General features: G+C 38.6%; 1 protein-coding gene across 1 annotated transcript in view; it reads right to left on the bottom strand.

The window, feature by feature from the left end:
• The window catches only part of Pdss2 (decaprenyl diphosphate synthase subunit 2), a 199,056-nt gene that overhangs the window by 90,145 nt on the left and 89,944 nt on the right, over window positions 1-18,967 (bottom strand). Inside the window, exon 3 of the mRNA XM_048354522.1 lies at window positions 441-639. Coding sequence (XP_048210479.1) covers window positions 441-639 — 199 coding nt within the window. The remainder of the gene's footprint in view (window positions 1-440; window positions 640-18,967) is intronic.

Raw genomic sequence — 18,967 nt, 5'->3', positions numbered from 1 at the left:
TTTCTCTCTTAAAAACGAAAGGTGTGTCTTATGAAAATATGCAGCCCAAATTCAATGTATCTTCCAGGTTTTTGATTGGGATCTTGGCAATGTGCAATACAGGTAGCACTTCCTGGCCATCATTAAATTCTGGCATCAGAGCCATCATGATAGCCCTGAGTGGTAAGATCAGGAGTGCAGAATAGTAATGCAAAAGGAGTCTCACTGCAGAATCACTACAGCAACCTAGGGATGTTTTTACATGAAACCATAAATTTTTACCTTATTTAGACTAATGTCTTCATCTCCCCCCCACCTTGTTTTTTTGCCAGTCCTGGGACTTTAACTCAGGGCCTAGGCACTGTTCCTCACTTCTTTTCGCTCAAGGCTATCATTCTACCACTTGAGCCACATTGGCTCAAGTAAAGCCATGCAGGCACAGCAAACCTTGTTGTTTTTACCTTGGTATTCTGTAGGAGAGCTAGTGCATTGCAGGCATTTGCTAGAAGAAAGTCTCCACTCAGGATGGCTATTTTATTTCCAAACTGCATGTCTTTCAATGGTCCATCAGATGACTGCAATTCAGTTAAATTTACTATCCCACGATGTACAAGGAGGGCAGTGTGGATAAGTTCTGTAATCTCTGCCAAACTTCTTTGACTAAAACACAAATACAAGACTTGCCTAAGTGTCAAGATTATTTTACCATCGTCAGACTTCAGTATTCAACAATAAAACATTTCATACATGATTTTTTGGGGATGGTGATATACTTTTTAATGAAGATTTAACAGAGGCTTCTCTGCGGAATAGTTTGGGACCAACAAATAGATCATGATACTTTATTCTCTAAAATGATCTTTACTCTCTTACAAGTCACTGGTCTTCCAGTGGAGGGATACCTTCCTCAGTTCCATTTAGATACTTTGTTCTCAGTATACTTCTTTCATATGAGCCCCACTATGTCCAGCTCCCTCTTAAATTTTTTTTATTGTTACTGTAAAGGTGATATACACAGGAGTTACATTTAGGCCATAGGTCAGGTAGAGAGTACATTTCTTTTTGAACAATGTCATCCCTTCCCTCTTTCCCCAAGTTGTATAGTTCATTTTCAACAAAACTTTTTGTTAACAAATACATTTTTTTATTATTATTAAGGAGTTGTACAGAAGGGTTACCATTTCACAATTCAGGCAATGCATACAGTTTTTTTAGATGATGTTACTCCTTCCTCAGCCTTCCCCAGTTTCCCCTTCCCATCCCTGGCAACAAGTTGCATAGTTCATTTTTCACATAGTGTACTGAATATCATGACTGCCCTCCCTTCCTTTCTGTGACCTCTCTTTGCCCCTCTAAAAAGCAGAAAAAGCATAAACATCACTACCACCATCAAAACCAACAATAACAACAACCCACCCATGTGTTTCCATTTCTTTTCCTTTCAATAAAAAGTATCTTAAGGGCTGGGGATATAGCCTAGTGGCAAGAGTGCCTGCCTCGGATACACGAGGCCCTAGGTTCGATTCCCCAGCACCACATATACAGAAAACGGCCAGAAGCGGCGCTGTGGCTCAAGTGGCAGAGTGCTAGCCTTGAGCGGGAAGAAGCCAGGGATAGTGCTCAGGCCCTGAGTCCAAGGCCCAGGACTGGCAAAAAAAAAAAAAAAAGTATCTTAAATATTCAGAGAAGTTAAACCTTTGTGTTGCCCCCCTAAGGGTATCCTCCCTTAGTCAGTTTGTGACTATTGTCCTATATAGGTTATCATGTCCAGTTAGATTTTAGATCTTGCTTCCACAAACGAGGAAAAAACATGTCCTGTTTGTCTCTCACAGCATGACTTACCTCACTTAGCATGATTTGTTCTAGGTCCATTTATTTCCTTGCAAATGACATAATATTACTTGTTCTAATGGATGAGTAAAAGTCCATTCTATATATATGCCACATTTTATTAATCCACTGATTTATTGAAGGGCATCTGGGATGTTTCCATAGTTTGGCTATTGTGAATGAACATAGATGTGCAAGTGTCTTTATCCTGATTTGTAATGATCTGGGTAAAGGCTCAAGAGTGGTATGGCTGGGTATAGGGAAGATAGGGAAGATCTGTTTAGTTTTTTGAGGAACCTCCAGATTGCTGTCCAGAGTGGTTATACTAATTTACATTTGCATCAACAGTACAATAGGGTTCCTTTTTCCCCACATCCTCTACCAGCATTTGTTGTTGGAATTCTTTCTTTATTTTTTTGCCTGAGTGCTGACTCTGTGTTTCTTTTGTTCAAGGCTAGTGCTCTATCACTTGAGCCATAGCCCTACTTCTGGCTTTTTCTGAGTAGTTTATTGTAGATAAGAGTCTTATGAACTTTCCTACCCAGATTGACTTTGAACTGTGATCCTCAGATCTCAGCCTCCTGAATAACTAATAGCCACTGGCACTGGGACATAGCTTTTTTTTTTTTCTTAAGTGGAAGTGACTACTGTGGTTATTTTGTTCCTGATTCACTATTATATGTTGGGCATGTGCTGGTAGCAATGAGGTAGATAACTTCCTTGTAGTTGCCAGGTTCTTGAATCAGGAGAAACTGCATACATGCAGCCAAATCTACATTTCCACCTAACACAAGTCATGAGATCAAGCATTTTCAGTTTGATGCTATGAAAAGGATGAAGCTTTTAAAGCCTTGATAGTGTGTGTGTGTGTGTGTGTGTGTGTGTGTGTGTGTGTGTGTGTGTCTGTCTGTCTGTCTGTCTGTCTGTCTGTCTATCCTGTGGCTTACTCTCAGGGCCTGGGCATGAGACACAGCACTTGAGCCAAAGAAACACTTTCAGCTTTTTGGTAGTTAATTGGAAATAGGAGTTTCATGGACTCTTCTGCTGAGGCTGGCTTTGAACTTTGATCCTCAGATCTCAGTCTCCTGGAGCTAGAATTACTGGCATGAACCACCAGGTTGTAGCTGATGTTTTGCATATGGAAATAATGGGAATCCCTAGAGTCAGGTGAAAGATTGCTATACCAATAAGTTACCCCTCTTGATATCCATGCCATGTACAGTCTGCTCTTTGACTCTGAGTTTATTTTATTTTTATTTTTTGCCAATCCTGATGCTTCAACTCAGGGCCTGGGCTCTCTGTCCCTGAGCCTATCTGTGCTCAAGGCTAGCACTCTACCACCACTTCCAGCTTTTTCTGTTTATGTGGTAATAAGCCCAGGGCTTCATGCATACTAGGCAAGCACTCTACCACTGAGCCACATTCCCAGCCCTGACTCTGAGTTTACGCATGAGACTTTCTTGACTTATGTGGGACAAACCAGTTTAGTAAATGTTTCTGCATTAGGTTTATCCTCTTGGAAAGCTTTCCCGAGACAATACAATATGAAACCTGTGACAGAGCCATTCTAGCTGTGACCTAGCAGATCTACTGGGTGGATATAGCCACATAAATAATAGCCGAGAAAATAATCCAACCAAACCACAGAATTATAATGTCTGTTATTTTAAGCTTTGAATGGTTTGTTGTGTAAAAATATATAACTAGCAGATATTTCAAAACTCGCTCAATTTCTACTATCTAGCTGCTTTCTAGATATACTCTAAAGAAGTTAAATTTGAGTTTTGCTTTGAAAGGGATAAATAGGATAGCCACAGCTGGAGAAAAAGGTCAGAGCACAAACAACAGAGATTAGGAAGCCAAAAATAAGGCAGATGTGAAATCAAGGCTTACAGAAGGCAAGGGTATAAAATGTGACTAGAGTGAGGGGGTCAGCTGGCTGGAGTGTAACGTCCTGTGTGGCTAAGTTAGAATAACAATCTGGACTAGGCTATAACAGGTTAACAAGTTTATATTTTATTACACAAGCAATGATATTGAGAAGGGGGATGATTAAGTATTTGAATAATATAGGAGGAGTAGCCCAAAAGTGATAAATAGAAGATTTAAAAAAATAGCTAGTGAAAGTAGAGAGATGGTGGGTTAAGAGTGGAGATAGGGGGCTGGGGATATAGCCTAGTGGCAAGAGTGCCTGCCTCGGATACACGAGGCCCTAGGTTCGATTCCCCAGCACCACATATACAGAAAACGGCCAGAAGCGGCGCTGTGGCTCAAGTGGCAGAGTGCTAGCCTTGAGCGGGAAGAAGCCAGGGACAGTGCTCAGGCCCTGAGTCCAAGGCCCAGGACTGGCCAAAAAAAAAAAAGAGTGGAGATAGGGAAAAAGGTCCGAGGCAAATATAACAAAAGGGCTCGAAGGTGACCGTCACCTTAATCATGGAAAGGAATAAACATATCACAGGTAAATGCAAAAGACTCTTCTTTCAAAAATGTATTATTTCCTGGGTGCTGGTCGCTTATGTCTGTAATCCTAGCTACTCAGGAGGCTGAGATCTGAGGATTGTGGTTCAGAGCCAGCCTGGGCAGAAAAGTCCCCGTGAGACACTTATCTACAATTAACCACTCAAATTTGCAAGTGGCGCTTTGGCTCAAAGTGGTAGAGAGCTAGCCTTCAGCAAAAGAGCTCAGGCCCTCAGTACAAGCCCCACAAGTGACAAAAGAAAATAGTATTGTTTAACTATAATAATATAACAATTACATAAAGACACAATTACAACTCTACAACTTACTTTTTTGTGTGTGATATTAGGGATTGAACATGTTTACCTTGTACATGCTAAGCAAGAACTCTACCAGCGAACCATATCCCAACCCCTTAAAGATACATACAGCTAATATAAAATAAGAGTCAATTTGGCAATATCAAAGAAAAATTACATATCTATTTCATTTCCTTTGTTGCACATCAAGAGAATATACAACAATTTCCCAGTAGACTATCTGTACTTAATTACAGATTGAGGGAATATTAAAAAGAGGTGAACCAGTGAATTAAATACTTTTCAAGATAAAAAAGATAAAGTCAAGGTTACATTAGAATTTCATTACATTCCAAAGTAAGTCACAGAATAGAAACTTACGAGATGATTGAGAAATTTTAAAAAGGCGTTTTAAAAAAGTGGAGCTAACAATTAAAATTATTTTTTAAAGAGACTAAAAGAAAGGGATAAAAATTGAAAATGTTTTCTAGCTTATAAAACCATTCAGTGAAAAAATCCATATTTTCATATTTCACAAAACTCACAAAATGAAGTTATGGGCAACTATAAAACTCAAAAAGGGTTACACATTTGGTTAAGTCTCTTATGCAATTTAGCTTATGCAAGAAAGTAATAATCAGGCAAGCAAGATGCTGTAGCTTTTTTGGATTACACTAAGGATGAGTATGAATAATTGCAAGCTTTTAATAAAGGCAACTATAGCCATAAAGAAACATTCATTAAATAAAAACTTTGAAGTTGTACATGACTAGAAATAACAAAAAAGTAGTAATAATAACAAAACCAATCATTCACACTTACCATTTTCAAAGAACCTTCACTTATATTATCTACTTGTGATTTTAATTATAGCAGATTCCTCAAGATTAAATACTTGTTTGTAAAGGATAAAAAGCATAAAGCTAGAACTTAGACCATGTTATCATAGTGACCAATAAGAACTTAAAGTTTTGTTTACCTAAAGAAAAAATGAGGAAGGGGGATAAACTAATGATTATCAACACTGGTATAGACCCAAGTTTTTAAATACTATGGAGGAAACTTCTCTAGGACAATGTACATTTGAAATAGGCTGCCTCGTTTTGTTCAAAATTACTAGGCGAATGTAGTTATATTGTTTCCAAATCATTTGCTCATAACCAAATTAAATTATTTACTCAGCCAAGAATCTGGATTAGTTCTACTTTTGCCTATCCTGTGAGAAAAGCAGAATAGGAGTAGATCTCTTACACTTACAGGTCTTGGGTTCTCTCAGAAGATCAAGGCCGAAGAACAGATTCTTTCCTGTTCCCAACTTTTAAGACACAAAGATTTTTTTTTTGAATTACCTACACTAGCAGTGGATTTTGTGCTTTTTCTTTGTCTTCCTCTTTTTCTTTTATTCCCTTGCTCCACCCCGTTCTTTCATGAGCTCCTAGACTTATTTTCTAAGAAATTAAGCTACTGTTCATTATGTGCACTCAATTAAATTCCTGAAAGATATGATCAATAAACATTGTACCACAAAAAAGAGCCAACACACTTTATGTTCCTATTTCTTCACTCTGGTTTTATCCACTTTATAGGACCTGTTGGAGATAGAGCCACATTACTTACAAGTAAGAAAAACTCCACTCAGTTCCCTTGTATGAGGACATACAACTGAGTTCCCCTGTATGAGGGTATACAACTTTTGCTGCTATCAGGAGAGGAACACATGTATTTTTATTTAAAGCCCACATCACTGCCCTCATTTCTCTACACCTAACTACTCTATGCTTGAAGGTCCTTGAATATAGCTTTGTCATTTCTCATACTTTATTTCTGTAGTCACCTATCTCCCTGCCACTCCCACCCCCAGGACACTGTAATTATGCCATCTAGTTCTCTGGACTGCCTACACAAAATTTGTCAAGTCGGTAACTCTTTACTTAGCAGTCATTTCTAGGAAGGCTATGGAAAAATGCTATAATTAGTTTCAAAAGGGAAGAAATGCCAAAAATTAAAATCAGGTTTATAGAGACAGTTCTAAGTGACCCCTGAGGCCAGTTTTCCTCCTCCAACTGGCACCTTTAAGGTTTGAATTATAATGGTCCCTAGGAATAATAAGAATCTTACAGGAGCTATGACTGCTAATAGTTCTAATGATTAAAAATCATTACTTAGGGATGAGAATATGGCTTAGCAGTAGAGTGCTTGCCTTGTATGCATGAAGCCCTGGGTTTGATTACTCTGTACCACATAAACAGAAAAAGCCAGAAGTGGCTCTGTGGCTCAAGAGGTAGAGAGCTAGCCTTGAGCAAAAAGAAGCCAGGGACAGTGCTCAGGCACTGAGTCCAAGCCCCAGGACTGCCAAAAATAAAAATAAAAAAAATTCATTACTTACAGCTGGGTGCTGGTAGCTGACACCTATAATCCTAGTTCCTCAGAAAGCTGAGATCTGAGGATCATGATTTGATGCCAGCCTGAGCAGGAAAGTCCCTGAGACTTATCTCTGATTAAACATCAAAAAACTGGAAGCAAAGATGTGGCTCAAGTGGTAGAGTACTAGCCTTGAATGAAAAAGCTCAGAAACAGCACCCAAGTCCTGAGTTCAAGCTCAAGGACTAACAGACCAACCCCCCCCCCAAAAAAAAACACCCAAATGTTACTTACATTTACATTGTTAAAATAGTAGTCTGGACAGTGTGTTTTTACCACAGAGACAAGGGAAAGAGAAGACAATGAAGTCTGTTTTCTCCCCCTTTCTCTTTTTCTCCTTTCTTTGTCATCTCTTCCCTTGCTTTCCATTTTTTGAAGTTTAAAAAAGGCAGAATAGTTGCTAGGTGCTGGTGGCTCAGGCCTGTAATCTTAGCTACTCAGGAGTCTGAGATTTGAGGAGAAGCCAGCCTTGGGCAGGAAAGCCCAAGAGACTGTCATCTTCAAAAGAACTACCAAAAAGCTGGAAGTGGAGCTGTGCTCAAGTGGTAGAGCACTAGCCTTGAGCAAAAATATGTTCAGGGACAGTTCCCAAGCCCCAGGACCAGCACAAAACAACAATAATACCACCACCACCACCACCAAAACTAGAATTGTATGGACAATAATATTTACATAGGGTTCTATTTAGAAAGAACTGATGCTTACATTTTGTCAGTTTTAATACTTTCTAAATATATTTTTTAAACTCTGCTTTTAATTCAAACATATACAAATGGAAAAATATGGCATCAGGACTTCTGGAATGATTGCCAGCTTCAAGAATGACTAATCCCAGCTGGGCGCCGGTGGCTCACACCTGTATCTCTAGCTACTCAGGAGGATGAGATCTGAGGATTGCGGTTCAAAAGCCAGGCAGGGTAGGAAAGTCTCTTATCCCCAGTTTACCACCAGAAAACTGGAAGTGGCGCTGTGGCTCAAGTGGTAGGGTGCTAAACTTGAGCTGAAGAGTTCAGGGACAGCATCCAGGCCCAGAGTTCAAGCCCCAAGAACGACTCCCCCGACAAAAAAAAATAATAAAAGAATGACTAATCTAAAACTACCCCCACTTTTCTTTTTGTCACAGTTTTCTCTCAAGTTTGCATGGTAGATAAACTAAAGGCTGGATTCAAACCCAGAACTCTAGGGCTCTGAAGCCTACGTTCTTCGTGTATCAATAAAATATTCATCAAAACCTCACACACAAAAACTTATGTATAAAATTTGGTGTCTTTTAAATGTAAAATGCTAGGCAAGAGTCATTTATGGTAAGATCATTTTATCTGAATTTTAAAAGTATTTTTTAATTCAAAAACTGATTTCAATGTTCATATGGAAAGAATACATTTGAAACTTAGATTTTTATTTTATTTTTTATTTTTTTTGAAACTTAGATTTTTAGAAAAGAAAAAAAACTCTGCTATTTTAGATTTTACAACTTATTGCAGTGTTTTGTTTTGTTTTTACTTTTTGGTGATACTGGGGATCAAACTCAAGTTCCTGAAGTATTAAACATATATAGTGATACCATCAAAGCACACCAATTGATTACTGGGATAAAATCTAGGAGGAGACCCAAATATATTAGGAAAATTATTTATGGTAACAATAACATTTCAAATCATTCTGGAAAATATGGATTATTCTTACAAATCATGTTGGGCTAAGTGGCTATCAATTAAAAAATAAATAATAAAATTAGATCCCTATTTCACACCATAGATAAAAATATATTTAAATATACGATGAAAATGGAAAAAACAATACTATAAATTTAGCAAAACATTCTTGAAGCCATGGAATGAAATGGTCTTGCAAAATATGACAGCAAGTCATAATGCTATAAAGTAAATTTGAGTAATTAAAATGTATTAAAAATATAATAGTAAAATATAGAAAAAGATGGCAAATACTGACTGGATGTAAAGTATTTGCAACACAATGAACAGATTAAATATTTATATTCAAAGTATGTATCGAACTTGTCCAAACTGAGCAAAATTAATAAAAGATAAATAGCCTAATAGTAAAAAGAGCATAAAGCAGTAATTCAGAAGAAACATAAATTGCCAAAAGGCACATGGAATGATGCTCCATTGAGCTAACCCCACTAACAAAACTAAAAGAGTATTATAATAAAGAAATAATACTTTCATTTCATTAGTTTAATAACATTGAAAAGGATTAAGATAAAGTGTCAGTAGAGTGAGCATAGTGATTTACTAGTTCTGATATAAGACAGAAACAAAGTGCACAGGCATATTATTTGGTAATTAGTGTTTTTAAGAATAAACCTAGCCAGCTACCAGTAGCTTGTGCCTGTAATCCTAGCTACTCAGCAGGCTGAGATCTGAGGATCACAATCGAAGCCATCTCAGGCAGGAAAGTCCATGAGTCTCTCTGGTGGTAAATCTCCATTTAACCTCCCCAGATCCCAGAAGTGGAGCTGTATCTCAAATGGTAAAGCACTAGACTTGGGCAAAAAAGCTCAGGGACAGTGCCCAGGCACCAAGTTCAAGCCCCAGGACTTGCATACACACAAGAAAAATGAATAAACTGAAATTAAGGGGTGAATCTGATAAAGAAGCACTGAACACTTAGATGGATATGTTAAATTCTAACCTCCTTGTAGGATCTTTTTAAGTCTAGAAAAAAATTTAAAAAGAGAATAGAAATTTAAACCTTTGTAGCCATGCTTATCAGCTCATCAGTTTCTACCACTTCCTACAGCTAAATACATTTTGTACAGCTTGCCCCCTTTGGCAACCACTGGCTCAGAAATTTTACACTGATTCATTAATGAATTTTAAATTGGTGTAATTTAACAGTAACCAAAATTAGAGTATATGACAAAATAAAAACTTGACTAGGATATCCTATGAAAATTTCACCAAAACTTTTAAACACATATAAATATATGCTTGTTTTTAATAGCATATATTACTAGTTTGGTAAAAGCAAAAAAAGAGAAACAATCTAAGTATCAGTGCAATACAGTACTAAGTATCAACAGAAAAAGAATGTTTTAGATGTATATCTATTGACTTAGAAAGTTGTCTAACACATGTTGGTAAGTGTAAAAAAACAAACTGAAGCATATAAACTCCATGAGGGATTTTCATATTTTTTCTCAATTATTGTATCTTCAGTACCTAGACCAGTGCCTGGGAGTGAGTAGGGTCTGAGTATTTGTTGAGTAGTATGAGTGATATATATATATATAATTTTTTTTTTTGGCCAGTCCTGGGGCTTGGACTCAGGGCCTGAGCACTATTCCCTGGCTTCTTTTTGCTCAAGGCTAGCACTCTGCCACTTGAGCCACAGCGCCACTTCTGGCCATTTTCTGTATATGTGGTGCTGGGGAATCAAACCCAGGGCTTCATGTATAGGAGGCAAGCACTCTAGCCACTAGGCCATATCCCCAGCCCCCGTTTATATTTTTAATATTAAAGGTTTTGTAAAGTTTTGGGCATAGTATAAGCAAAAACAGATTTGTAGGTAAGAATAGGATTGTTTGCTAGACAGTAGCAGGTGAGGAACACAAATGAAGTTGGCCGGGTTGAAGAGAATCTTGAATAGGGCCAGGAGTTCAGATTTTTCCAAATCACTATACGGAGCTCCAAAGAACTGCTTGGCAGTGTGAAGATGTTCACTTGAAACTGGAATTTTAAGGCACAGGTGGCTCATGCCTGTAATCCTACTCAGGAGGCTAAGCTCTGAGGACCACAGTTCAAAGTCAGCCTGGGAAGAAAAGTCCATCAGATTTCAAGCAGTAGAGTGAATCAGTGTAAAATTTCAGTTCAAGCTCCAGTGTGGGCACCAAAACAAACAAACAAACAAAATAAGCAAAGTAAACTTGATGTTTAACTATCATATGATCCTGTGTATCATTCCTGGGCATATATCTGAAGGAATGTAAGTCAGCATATAATAAAGATGCCTGCAGACCCCATGTATATTGAAGCTCTCTGTTCACAGTAGTTAAGCTATAGAATCAGCTAAGGTGCACAACAATCAACCAATAAACAGATGAAGAAAATGTGATATATATATACATGTACACACATATGGGCATACAAAATGGAACATTATTCAGTCATAAAGAAAAATGATACTATGTAACCTGCAGGAAAATGGATGGAATAGCAGATCACCATTAAGTGACATAAGTCAGTCAAAAAAAGACAAATATGGGGCTGGGAATATGGCCTAGTGGCAAGAGTGCTTGCCTCGTATACATGAGGCCCTGGGTTCAATTCCCCAGCACCACATATACAGAAAATGGCCAGAAGTGGCGCTGTGGCTCAAGTGGCAGAGTGCTAGCCTTGAGCAAAAAAGAAGCCAGGGACAGTGCTCAGGCCCTGAGTTCACGGCCCAGGACTGGCCAAAAAAAAAAAAAAAAAAAAAAAAAGACAAATATCACATGTTGTATTTTCATATGCAGTATATAGACTTTAAAAAATATTGACACAAATTTAAGAAAGGAACTGTTTTTGTTCAGAGAAAGTAGCAGAGAAGACAAAAAAGGGGATGATGGGGGCTAATATAATCAAAGTACTTAATATGCATGTATAAAAGCAGAATAATAAAAACCCATTATAATGTTTTGAAAAGGGGGCGGGGAAGGGGGGGCGGACAAGAACAAACAACAGACAGGTGCAATGGCTCATTTCTGTAATCCCAGATACTTTGGAGGTGAAGATCAAGAAAACCATGGTGTGAGGCCAGCCCAGGTAAAAAGTTAGTGAGGCTCCATCTCAACCAATAAGCTGCATATGTTGACACATGCTTGTTAACCTAGTTTTGTGGAAGGGATAAATGGGAAGCTCATGGTCCAGGCTAGCTGAGAAAAAACTAAATAACTAATTAAAGCAAAAAGGCTGGGGTATGGATCAAGTGGTAGAGTACCTGCCTAGCAAGTACAAGTTCAAACCTCAGTAGTGCCCCAAATAAGTGGGAAGCCATTCTGTTATTAATGTGTTTCTCATACTGGTTCAAGTATCATATGAATATTTTTGGGGTACTAGTATGTATGTACAATATCTGAGGCAACTCAGAAGGACCATTACAAGAAACTTATTGAGTCTGACATTTTTATTTGTATTTTTTTAACATCACTAAAGGCTTATTAGTTGGATGCAAGAATATCCTAGAAAGGAATCTGTCCATCTTTCCCAAACTGACAGATTTTTTTTTTTCTTTTTTGGTACTGGGGATCAACCCTGGGGTACTACAAGGCAAATGCTTTGCTAATGAATTACAACCTAGCCCTTGACAGATTTTTATCTCTGAAAGTTTTATTGTATGTTTATGTATAAGTATTTTCTAAATTCATTCATTTTCTTTTTTGTAAACAAATCTTTCTACCTTTAAAATAGATTTATTCATTTCACAGCTAAAATTACAATGGTCAAAGTAAAAACAAAAGTTCTTAACTAGGGGCTGGGAATATGGCCTAGTGGCAAAAGCACTTGTCTCATATACATGAAGCCCTGGGTTCGATTCCCCAGCACCACATATATAGAAAATGGCCAGAAGTGGCGCTGTGGCTCAAGTGGCAGAGTGCTAGCCTTGAGCAAAAAGAAGCCAGGGACAGTGCTCAGACCCTGAGTCCAAGGTCCAGGACTGGCAAAAAAAAAAAAAAAAAAAAAAGTTCTTAACTAGTACTTCAATTAAACTTTTTAGAACAAACAAAACTCTTTCATTGGGGCTGGGAATATGGCCTAGTGGCAAGAATGCTTGCCTCATATACATGAAGCCCTGGGTTCAATTCCCCAGCACCACATATATAGAAAACGGCCAGAAGTGGCGCTGTGGCTCAAGAGGCAGAGTGCTAGTCTTGAGCATAAAGAAGCCAGGGACAGTGCTCAGGCCCTGAGTCCAAGGCCCAGGACTGACCAAAAAAAACAAAAAAAAAAACCCTCTTTCATTATGATGATATTGTTCAGGGGTAAAACACTTGCCTACCATGTGGGAGGTCCCAGATTCAATCCCCAGTATCACAAAGCAAAGCAAAATAAAACCAAAATAGATTATACCTATGTGGGTGGAGTGACTAATATTTGCAATTTGGCTGTAGCTAGATAATGAAAAAAAATTTTAAAGCCTGTAGTTTTACTAAAATATAATTTCAAAAGTTATTGCTTAACAGAAAGATTTGTGTGTTCAGTTTTTCCTTACCTTTATTGTTTCAAAAAAACCTAAAGCTTGAATTGATGTTTTCTGCAGTTAATTCTCTCCAGCCTTGCCAACCCAGCTACAAAGAGGTGAGCTGCCTTAGGTAGTGGCAGTCATACTTGAAAGAGCAGGGGGATATTGGGACTCAGCAAGGAATCACCCTATTTATCATTAGAAATCTTCCAACCAGGAAGAAATTTGTATTACATTGTCTCTTTATGCAGGTACATAATAAACATTCTGCCAAGTGATCAATGAACATACCTATGAGACTAACAGAGCATAACCAAGCCAGGTAACTTACCTTTAAGAATATTTGTATGGGGCTGGGGATATGGCCTAGTGGCAAGAGTGCTTGCCTCGTATACATGAGGCCCTGGGTTCAATTCCCCAGCACCACATATACAGAAAACGGCCAGAAGTGGCGCTGTGGCTCAAGTGGCAGAGTGCTAGCCTTGAGCAAAAAGAAGCCAGGGATAGTGGTCAGGCCCTGTGTTCGAGCCCCAGGACTGTCAGGAAAAAAATATTTGTACAATCCTATTATTCTGAATAACTCAGTCACAAATCTGACACTATCAACCCAGAATTATCCTATACATCAACCAGCTGCTTACAGTGAAGAAGGAGACAGGTAGCTAACCAATATTATTTAGTTTGTAGAAATAGTTCTCTGGCAGAGAAGCAGATAGAAAGCCAGGGTAGGCATCCCTGTCCAATCTGCAAGAGTGGGTTTGAGTTTAGCTATCACAAAATGGGTTAACAATACTTGAGACTACCCAAAAAACCTAACAAGACATCTGGGCGCAGCGGCTGTCACTGTCAGGACAGGCCTTGGAGGGAATGCCCAGACCAATTCAGTTTATCAGATGGACAGCTGATCAACATTAAACAGACTTGCTCTGGGCAGACTGAGCTGAGCTTCCTGACATGAATTCCAATGAGAGCCCTCTGCACTCTAGCACTGAGCACTGCCTTTTTTTTTTTTTTTTTAAACTGTAGCAGCTCCCTGGACATATGGGAATCCCTAGTGATGAGCACATAAAGCTGCCTCTAACTCAAGTGATGGCTCATTTCCCCCGGCTGAAGGCAGACATTAATATCCTGAAGAGATCAGACCCGCCTCTCTGACCCTCATCTACAGAAGCAGAACCACTGTTCTATTTCTTCATTTAATAAGCTTTTAATGAAGAAAACCAAGACTCCCCCACTTACTGCACAGAGTTCTATATGAAAAGGTTATACAAACACATCAGATTCAGCATCAAAGTTTTCCAAAATATCTGCTCCCCGCCCAGCCCTCCACTGGATAGCAGATTCTGTCATTCGCCCTCCCATAGAGCTCACTCTTTCTGCTACGGTACAGGGGTTCAGTTCTCTGCTCTGATAATTACAAGTCATCTCCATGGCATGGCAGGTGGAGGATTCAAGAACTGATTACAAAAAGCATGCTGGTGTTTCCAGTCTCATTACAACCCCCACTTTTCAAGGGCTCATCAGTTAGTTATGAAACTGCTTCAGGTATAACCAGCCTGGGGGAAATGACAGTCCAGTGACAATCTGGAAAGTGTACCAGAAGATGCTATGGAGCTAAATTAGAATATGACAAAGCTAAAAATATTGGTTGAAGTGGAACTGGGAAACATGCTTTGTTTTCAGGAGAAATAGTGGGAAAGATGTGTGATTGCAAATGAAGAAGATAGGGGCTGGGAATATGGCCTAGTGGTAAAGTGCTTGCCTCGTATACATGAAGTCCTGGGTTTGATTCCTCAGCACCACACATACAGAAAAAGCCGCAAGTGGCTCTGTGGCTTGAGTGGTAGAGTGCTAGCCTTGAGCAAAAAGAAGTCAAGGACAATGCTCATGCCCTGAGTTCAAGCCCCAGGCTTGGCAAAAAAAAAAAAAATGCAAATGAAGAAGACAGCAGATTTTCTACCTTTGAATTGGAGGATGGTCAAAAATAAGGGGATCTAAATCACTACTCAAGTTTAGTGCCAGGGCTCTGAGACTTCTGACTTGCTTTATAAGAGACTGGGCTTAAGTTTCCTCTCCAAAAGAAAGCAAGCAGGGGTCAGGAGAGATGGGAAGCTTCATGTTAAATGAGCCACAGTAAACACCATAGGAGGGAAATGTCACTCTGCAAAGACCTCTCTAACTAAATTACAAGAGGCAGTGATGGACCAAAGAGGAAAACTTAGCAGGCTCTATTTAGACCACAAAGTGTGTCCAAGGCAGGGAGATGTGAGGGTAAAGGGAAATCAAATGAAACAAAGATCTGCTTCCAAGAAAAAAGAGTGCAAGGGCATAAGCTATATAGTGACATGTTTTAAATTAGATTGCTTTCATTTCTTCCCAACCACTCTAGATATACAAAGACACAACAATAAATCCTAAGTGTTTGAGCAGGTCTCTTTAAATATAAAAGAAGAGTGATTCTCCAACATGCATAAGCCATAGACTACAGAAGCCATGGCAGGTTATATACAATTCACTACCTACAGTGTCCCAGACATTATGAGTTTTTTAAGTGGAGCATTTAATATTTACCAACTTTAGCTATTAACCCTGTTTTATAGATGAGAAAATAGGAGCTCAGATACGTTAACTGATCTGCCCAGGGTGTTATGACTAGGAAGCAGTGGAGCTAGATTTTGATTAAAAAACTTTTGGCTGAGGTGAAATGTAATTTGCCTGCTATCTCTCAAACCCTACTGACTCAAGAAATCAAATTTTCTGAATAACAATAATTGTGGCACATCTATAGACTGTCACTAGACACAGGGGTTCTGTGATTAGCCTCAATTATACATGAGTCCTCTGGTAGTCTGAAAAAAACTCAGGGATTCTAAGAACAATGGTTTTAAACACATCAATAAGATGATAACATCAGGTCCTAAGGTACCTACAGTCCCCCAAGAATTGGCCGAGCACCAGGAGCTCCTATCTATAATCCTAGCCACTCAAAAGGTTGAGATCTTAGGATCCCATTTCGGAGCCAGCCGGGGCAAGAAAGTCTGTGAGCCTCTTATCTTAATTAACCACCCAAAAGATGAAAGTGGAGCTGTGGTTCAAGTGGTAGAGAGCTATCTTTGAGCAAAAAAGCTCAGGGTAATGTGCAAGCCCTAGGGTTCAAGCCTCAAGACTGGCATAAAAAAAAAAGTTATATGGAAACAATGTAGATGTAGAGAGGTTAGTTTTTGCTTCATGTCATTCTCAGATTGTTCCAGATTGTTCTGTGAATCCATGTTCCTTCCATTTCATCAATGCAGTAATTAAATGTTCAGACAAGAAGAACATGGGTGGGAGGGAGGCTTGATTGGCACCTCGCTACAGCAATAGTGGTCTTCTATTCATTTACCTAATCAAGAACCAAAAGGCAACATAACTGTAACAGATTTTTGTACCTTTCTGTCAAATAGGCTGATGTCCTCCATCACCACCACCACTCAATCAGAGAATTATGCATTTCCACCCTGTTAAACAAGGTCATGTTAACTTCTTGCCAATGAAATGAGTGAAAATGTCATTTCTAAGCAGAAGCTTTAAGAGATACATGGTTCACTTGATCTCTTTTCTGTTCCTAATGTAGGCTGCTTCTTCAGCTGTGGTCTTAGAGCTAAGTGATAGTTCCCAGGCCAAAGGATAGCTCCCAGACCCTGTGAAGTATAAGTATCCAGAGCTGGACTGTGCAATAATATAGCCACTAACCACAGGTAGCAATTAAGCACTTAAAATGCTACCAGCGGTTTAAATTTAGATGTTCTGTAAGTGTAAAGACAAAACATTTTAAATATCTCAATGATAAATGCTTCATATTGCCTACATTTTGAAAGAGTATGTTAGACATTAATTTAGATAAAATACTGGTTAGGATTATTTGTTTCCTTTTTAGTACAGCTGCTAGTATATTTCAAATTATATTTCTTTGGAGCCAGGTGTGGTAACACACCTGTAAGCCCAGCACTTAGGAGGCAGTCAGGACAATTGCAAATTATAGACCAATCTGTGCTACATAGTAAGTTCAAGGCCAGCCTGAGCTACACCATGAGACCCTGTCTGAACACAGCAAGAGCTGAGGATATAGCTCACTAGTAGATTGCTTGCCTAATATGTGCAAGGGACTATGTTCAATTCATAGCACTGTTTGCAAGCCTCAAAAAATTATTTCGCTGAACAGAGATACGGTACTATCTCTCCCATGGGGCCCTGCTAGGCTCATGTCTTTCCATTCTACTTTTTTTTTCCTCCAGAGTTATTTGTCTAACAGTTGAGCATATTTCCCTTCAGATTTCTGCTATATGTTTTTAATGTTTATAAAATGCTATGAATTTTCCTATAAAATGTTAATAATATGCATATAGTACTATATTTGCTTTATTCAATTATAGTTGATGATTTTGAGGTCCTTACAACATGTCAAAATACCTAATTTAATGATGGCTCTATAGTCATGTCCATAGTATGGACCCCATTAATAAATATTTAGGCTATTTCATGCTATTATTATAAACAATACTACAGTGAACATCTTCATACACTGATCACATGTATCTATGTTCTACTTCTATAGAACATATACCCCAGAAGTAAAATTACAGGGTGAATGGTATTTAAAATTGTATTAACATATGGCCAAATGGGCCATTCTGTCTTCAAAACAAATGGCTTACGCTATTTGGTTTGTAGTATCTATAATTCTAAATCTTCATAATTCTCTGATATGACAAAGGCATAAGCTTCCTGTATGGAATTCAGTGAACTCTAACTTACTTGTTCACGTCAGTTCAGACTTAGCTACAGATGACTGTGGCAGGCACTTTCTTGACATCCCCTGATGGCTGCGCTTTCTCTGAAAGTACATTATCTCCTCTCCCCTCATTGAGAGGAGAAAGTAAAGCAGCCACTTCTATGTGACCCTCAGTCTCCTCTATGCTGGCTGAGTGACCCAGAGCCAAGCACATGGCCTGATCAATAACAGTACTTACATTCTTTCCCTAGAAATCTGAAATGCAAGGTTCTTTGGGAGTAGATGTGGATGATATATCAGAGAAGCATTTACAAAATTCAGCTAAGGTAGTTTTGGTGGCACATGTGTGTAACACCAACACTCAGGAGGTTGAGGCAGAATTGTGGGTTTGAGGACAGTATGGACTACACAGAGGCCCTGTCTCAAAAAGAAAGTAGGCAGTTCCCTGGCCGAGTACATGCCTACTATGGTTGGTTTGATCTTCGACACTACAAAACAAACAACTAAAAATACTTTTTAGTTACTCACATATCTCTTTTCTCCACAGAGCACCACTACTCTTATACATTCTAGGTTTTTCTTTAAGTATTCTTAAAAATGTGTTTATTTGGAGAAAGCATAGAGTTTAAGAACACTAATTCTAAAGATCCACTGCCTAAATTCAAATCCTAATCTGCAACTTATCAGCTAGGTGAAGTTAAGCAACTTGCTTGTCCACTCTTAGACCTGTAAATGGCAGAAGCAATATTTGTGTCATAGTTATACAGAGATTAGATGATTGTATAGATGCTTCTCAGAGTGGTAATGCACATAGTAAATGCTTACTGTTAACACCTACTGCTTTTAACCCAACTTAGCTTTCTTTTTAAATAAGTCTATAGAAAAAGCTTTTCATCCCAAGTATCTCATAATTACAGGTAAGGAGTAAGTCATCTACAGAGGACTTGAACCTGTGACAACAGGGAGTCAATTCCTTTTTCTACTGCAGACATTCTGGTGGGGAAAGAGCACAATGTCCTTGGAT

Source organism: Perognathus longimembris, chromosome 9, assembly GCF_023159225.1.
Source record: "Perognathus longimembris pacificus isolate PPM17 chromosome 9, ASM2315922v1, whole genome shotgun sequence".
NCBI classification, from domain to species: domain Eukaryota; kingdom Metazoa; phylum Chordata; class Mammalia; order Rodentia; family Heteromyidae; genus Perognathus; species Perognathus longimembris.
Note: the sequence above shows the minus strand (reverse complement) of the source record. Positions and strands in the feature narration are given on the sequence as shown.